Here is a 5,926-nt window from a genome sequence, read left to right as displayed (position 1 = left end):
AGACTATGAATATTATATTATGTCATTCCATCTATGTTCCAATCATAAACGAAAAAGGCATTGAAACGATATTGTGTTAAAGTTTTAACTATCCCTAAGTCTGAAGCAGTGATTATTTGTAATGGTTGTTGTATGGGTTGATTCCAAGTTATTTTATTAACTTTTGTAGGGTTTTGAAATTTTTCTAAGGCTTCACTAATATCGGATTCATTACTAAATACATTTACTCTTAAATTGGAAATAGGGTAACCAGAAGTTATTTGATCTATTGGTTCATTAGAACTACTAGTTGTAGCTGTTAAATAACTCAACTGATCTTGAATGGTTTTATAAATTCAGTTTTATTATCTTGAATATTTAACACTATTTTTAGATATTTGAAATGGTTTAAAAACTGAAATTTTAAGTTTAATGTCCATTTTATTAGGGTTTTCTATATTAACTATAGGTTGTTTTTGTAAATGTTTTTCTATCCTAAGTTATTGTTTTCCTATGGTATTTAGATTTGTATTAGTAAAATTATTTTGTGGTACAATATTTTTAATATTATTTTATCATTTTCTCCTGGATTTTTTTATCGGAATGACTTCAATTTATTGAATTTGAATATTTATTTTAATTTTTTGTAGAGGAGGATGATTTGATTTTATTTTACTAGCATTAAAAATAGTTTCTCATTCTGTTATTTTAGTAAGGGGATTTATATTTTTAGAGAAAGGATAATCTAAGGAATTCTGAGAAACATAGATTTCAAACCAATCAAAAATAGGATATGTATTTTATTAGCATTAATAAATTCATAAAATCGTTCTTGGATAATTTTTATATAATTTAATAATTTTTCAAAAAAATATAATTTTTTTTTAAAATTATATTTAGCATAAAAATCATCATGTAAGAATTTGTTTTTTACTTCAAAATCTTTTTCTATAACATTTAATTCATTAAACATATTTTTTGTAATTGAAGAGAATGTAGGACTAGTTGGTTTTTGGTCTTGATTATTAGATTGAGTCGAATAGCTTTCTAATCTAGTACGGTTATAAACTGGTCTAGCAATTTCTGAAGTATAATCGACATTTCTTAAAATTGAATTTAGTAGATATACAATTCAATATCTATGTTGGTTTTTACAAGGAGTGTTTATGACTGAAATAATTTATGATATTCTACCTAGATCTATTGTATTTGGGAAAATGCTATGTGTACATGGAGGGTTACACGTTGGGTTACACACTACACATGAAATTACAAAAGTATCCCTCCACTTTATTTGAAAAAATTCTTTCCAAAATACATTTATGTAATTTCAAGTACTACGTGTAACCCAACGTGTAACCTTTCGTGTACATGTAGCATCACCCTTGTATTTGAGGTAGATGAATTATTGGATTTATCACTACTATATTTTCTATCAAATGATAGTTTAACTCTTCTATAGGTTCGGGCTAGCAACTCCTTCCAAAACTCATTCTTCTGGCAAAGTTATATATTTTCATTGAATTGGTTTAAGAATTACAGTATTGGATCTAGCTAAATTTGTTTGTAATAAAAAGATTTCGCTTTTTCTATTATGGTGTTTTACTTTTGTAGAAAAACCAAAAATCATTGTTTTATAATATATTTTAAAGATTATTGCTACTGGAATTCATCCTTTAAGAATATAATTATGAGTTTTTTTTTTTACATATATATATATATATATATATATATATATATATATTATAATATGTACCTATGAACTGAATAAAAAAAATTCAAATTTTATGTACTGATATTGAAACGGAGTAAATGAATATAATAACGTAGAAGTTTTATTAGGAGAACCTAACAAATTATGTACATACCTCTTGGTTTTTCTGATTTTAAAACAAAGTTTGGACTTAGAAAATTTTTCTAGTACTCCAATATTCCAATTCAGATTGTGCAAAATGTAAATGGACCCTGCTCAATGATATGAACTAAAAGTAAATAAGCCATTACTAATACACAATTTCATATTCAATTGGACCTTACCTAAAAACCAACGTGGATTGAGTTAATTTTTATCAAAAAAATAATATCCAAACTGATAACCTGAGCTCTAGACTAATGATGTTAGTAATATTAATTGTTTAACAATTAAATTACAAAATAGTGTTAATATTTCATTTATAATATAAAAAAATATTAGGTGTTAAAAATAATTTGTATAAACTGGGTAGATTAATTATTTAAAATCAAGTAGTCTTTTTATATGAATATATATATGATTCTGATTTCGATATCTGATTTTTAGGAACAACTGAACAAGAACTAATCCTGAACTACAACTCCTTGGTGCGATTCCGGTTTAGAAAAATTACCGGAAAACTGTTGTAACTTTGATTTTAAAAATTTCCCGTAAGAAACTCATCTGCTGTAAAATAAAATCATGTGAAATTCCCAATGAAATAACCAACAATCTCCATTTTTTCCGTACGATTAAGCATGAACATATCCATCATTTTGAAGGAAAAAATAGAAAACAAAAAACAAAAAACAAAAAACAAAACCTCTACAATCCTAGAACGTAACTTAAAAGATCATTTCTAATATGGCATCAAGAAAGCAGAAGAATCTGAATTTTCAAAGAACGACCATCAATCAATCTTTGGTTCAATGGCAGCATCGAAACGCGACCCCATTGTCATCATAACCTTAAACTCATCGAAACTGATGGTCCCATTCCCATCGGAGTCCACCCCACTTATCATTTTCTTGCACTCAGCCAAGGTGCATTCCTCACCCAGACTCATCAGCACATCCTTCAATTCCTCGGCGGAGATTGACCCATTCTTATCGATGTCAAATACCTGAAATGCATCCCTAAGACTATCCAAAATCTCGTTGTAATCGACGTCTTTCGTGTTCAACTCCACGAATTCCTGCAGGTTGATGAAACCGTCCCCGTCAGAATCAACCTCACGAATCATTATGCTCAGCTCCTCCTCCGTGGCAGGGCTTCCGAGGCTGCCCATGATAGAGCCGAGCTCAGAAGCAGAGATCTTACCGTCGCCATTCACGTCGAATTTCTTGAAGACTTGCTCCAATTCTTCCTCGATTCGTGCACGTGAGGTCTGAGATGAGGATCTAGAGTGCACGGATGCTTCCAATGCCGACGTCAGCGGCAGGCCACCGTCAATTACTTTCTTCTTCCGGTTGAAAAATTGCTTGAATCCCATTACAATAATTTAATCGAAAATTATCAAAGCAAACAAAGGGTTGTTATTAGTTATGGAATTAGATGAGCCTGTGAAATGAAAATGGGAGGAAGAAACAACATGGGGTGAAGAAGGATTGGAGGAAGCTTAGCCAAGAGAACGTTCGGTATAACGTGGGAGATTGAAAGTATACTTAATTTGGGCCAGACAAACGAAGGTCGAAGAGTCAGTGCTAGTTTGTTTAACTCACTACAATCTCAAACCATTGAAATTATTCATGACAAATACATGTCAGAATAAATACATAAAAATAAATAAATAATTATAAAAACGAGAATTCTTACATTTCAAGACACAAACAGGATTCAAACAAATGTTGGTTTGGTCACCCACCATAATCTTTTTGCTATTTACTTCCGACTAGTTTCGACTTTGCCATGCATAATTAAAAAGAAAAAGAAAACCTTAGAACAGAGACCTTTTTGAAGCATTCTTCCCAAGAATAGCCTCCCAAACCATAGGCGAAAAAGGTCCTTTCTTATCCAAGTACTCCCTAACCGTTTTCTCTTCGACGAAGAAACCCTTCTCTTTCATTGAAGCAATCACACTCCGAGACTCCTCCAGGCCCTTCTCCCGGCAATACCCATCAACCAAACCCGTAAAAGTTGCTAGATTCAGTGAATGCCCAGCCTCGAGCATTTCAATAGAGAAAGTGTACCCATCCTCCAACCTATTCCCTCTGCAAAGCCCTCCAACCAGCACCCCATAGCTAAATGCATTCGGAACAATCCCATTACTCTGCATTTTCCTGAATATTCTGACTGCATCATCGAACTTGTGTGCTTTACAGAAGCCATCGACCACAGCAGTGTACACAACCACCTCAGGAATCGAACCCTTCTCACGCATCAACCCAAAGAGCTTCATTGCCTCTTGCACCAATCCATCTTTACACAAACCGTCAAGCATAGCCACTGCATTAGGGATCAGCCCTGTCTCCTTCATCCTCTTAAATATCTCATCTGCATCCTTTGGAGACGAAAATGACTCAGCCTTTTCATTTTCTGATGACTTGCTACCATTATCTGTGGATTCAAGTTTAGGGTCATCCGATTTGCGATCAACCCGAAGTTTAAATCTTTCAAGAAACTCGTCATCACCTATGCTTCTCGATGAATTCATACTTGCATTTTCACTACCGCCATTGAATTTCGGAAATCTATTATTTCTAGAAGGCGGTGACTGCCTTCTCAAAGGCCTGTTCGGGATTGGATCTGGAGGATGATCATAAGCCCCGCCATCACCTACAGAGGAGAATGAGCGCAAATGCAGCAATAGGCGACCATTGGAAAGCGATTTATCGCAACGAAATTTGTTCCTGAGCAAAGTGGACATTGTATCTGATATCCTGCAGGAAAGCCAACAAAACCATCTCCTTTTGTCACTTGCACCCATAAGTCAAAAAAAAAAAAAAAAGTTTCATCAACAAAATGAGCATGACTTGAGGTCTGATGAGAGGACTCTTACACGTGCAGTGTTGCAAGTGAGACTCTACGCAGTAAGGTATGCAAGCAGCGTCTTTATACCTGTAGTGGCATCAAAAAGAATTGTATCACATTGCCAGAGAAGTCGATTCATAGGAATCCTTTCAAACTTATCTCTTGGACGAAATAATAGCAATCATATTCCCTCCCAGACATTTGATCGAACATATTGGGTACAACCATAATCTCACACAGTCAACCATCCACACCTCACTGTAACATAACAAAACAAAAGCTCCAACCAACTCATCAACTGTAATAATTTCCATACATCGACCAAAACCCAAAACCCAAAACCCAACAAATTCGAGCAACTAAACAACAGGTACCTTCAATTCAGACATCTAAAACCAAAATTTGAAATCAATATCTAACTGAAGGACGAAAAAAGACTGTAGCAGCTATCAAATTATACTACCTTAGGGAAATGGAAGAGTTCAAACTCTTTACTGTTTTTTTTCACGAAGCTTGCTCCAATTTCATTCGAGGGTACAAGTTTCTTTGATTCTGCTTCGTTTTGGTTTTTGCCTCTCTGTGTGAAAGGTTCAGACACTGTTAAATGTAAACGGGCCTTTTAAAAATTTCCTAGGTCCCGCTAACTCCATCCCACGTTGAAGTACGACCCAAGTTGGCCCAAACTTGAATCTAGGCCCACTAGAGTTGGCGTACATTAAGAATCGACTAACCAACCTCTTTTCTTTCTTTTTTTTCCCTCTGAAATAAAGGTCATAACTTTAAACTGAGTCAACCAAAATAGCATCCGAAATAAAAAAAAAAAAAAAAATATTACGAAAGGGTAACTCGATCTTTCAAATCAGATATAAAACCTACTGTTCTGGTTTAAACGTGAACAATTTGGTTCGTTGATATCTTAGCAAAAATAAACAAACAAGATTCAAATCATTCGACAAGGAATTGACAATCTTCAAATAATAAACTCATGTGTATTTAAAGCATCTAAGACATGTTTCGATTCTAACAAAATGTTCTGGCCAAGGGCGGACCTACTCTATGGGTAAGAGTAGGCTCTTGCCCAGAAGACATTGTCCAGAAATGCATTGAGTTAATGCTTTTACATGCTGATTTCAAGATTGTACTTGCTAATTTGAATTAAAAAATTAGTGAAAGTGTACATTCTCATTCCTAATTAATAATAAAAATGTAATATGTTTCAATAAATTAAAAAAAATGTATTATGTA

General features: G+C 33.6%; 2 protein-coding genes across 2 annotated transcripts; both read right to left on the bottom strand.

Moving 5' to 3' along the window:
- Positions 1-2,445: 2,445 nt before the first annotated feature.
- Positions 2,446-3,225, bottom strand: LOC140882637 (probable calcium-binding protein CML25). The gene has a single exon (XM_073288753.1). It carries the CDS (start codon positions 3,201-3,203, stop codon positions 2,622-2,624), a length of 582 nt encoding a protein of 193 aa, XP_073144854.1. The 5' UTR covers positions 3,204-3,225; the 3' UTR covers positions 2,446-2,621.
- A 285-nt stretch (positions 3,226-3,510) lies between these two features.
- On the bottom strand, positions 3,511-5,275 carry LOC140882636 (uncharacterized). Its single transcript, XM_073288752.1, has 3 exons — positions 5,145-5,275; positions 4,710-4,768; positions 3,511-4,590 (listed from the first exon to the last, which is right to left on the bottom strand). The coding sequence occupies exon 3, from the start codon at positions 4,575-4,577 to the stop codon at positions 3,648-3,650; it is 930 nt and encodes a 309-aa protein (XP_073144853.1). The 5' UTR covers positions 4,578-4,590; positions 4,710-4,768; positions 5,145-5,275; the 3' UTR covers positions 3,511-3,647.
- Between the last annotated feature and the right edge of the window lie 651 nt (positions 5,276-5,926).

Source organism: Henckelia pumila, chromosome 2, assembly GCF_033568475.1.
Source record: "Henckelia pumila isolate YLH828 chromosome 2, ASM3356847v2, whole genome shotgun sequence".
NCBI classification, from domain to species: domain Eukaryota; kingdom Viridiplantae; phylum Streptophyta; class Magnoliopsida; order Lamiales; family Gesneriaceae; genus Henckelia; species Henckelia pumila.
This window is presented reverse-complemented; position numbering and strand designations above follow the sequence as displayed.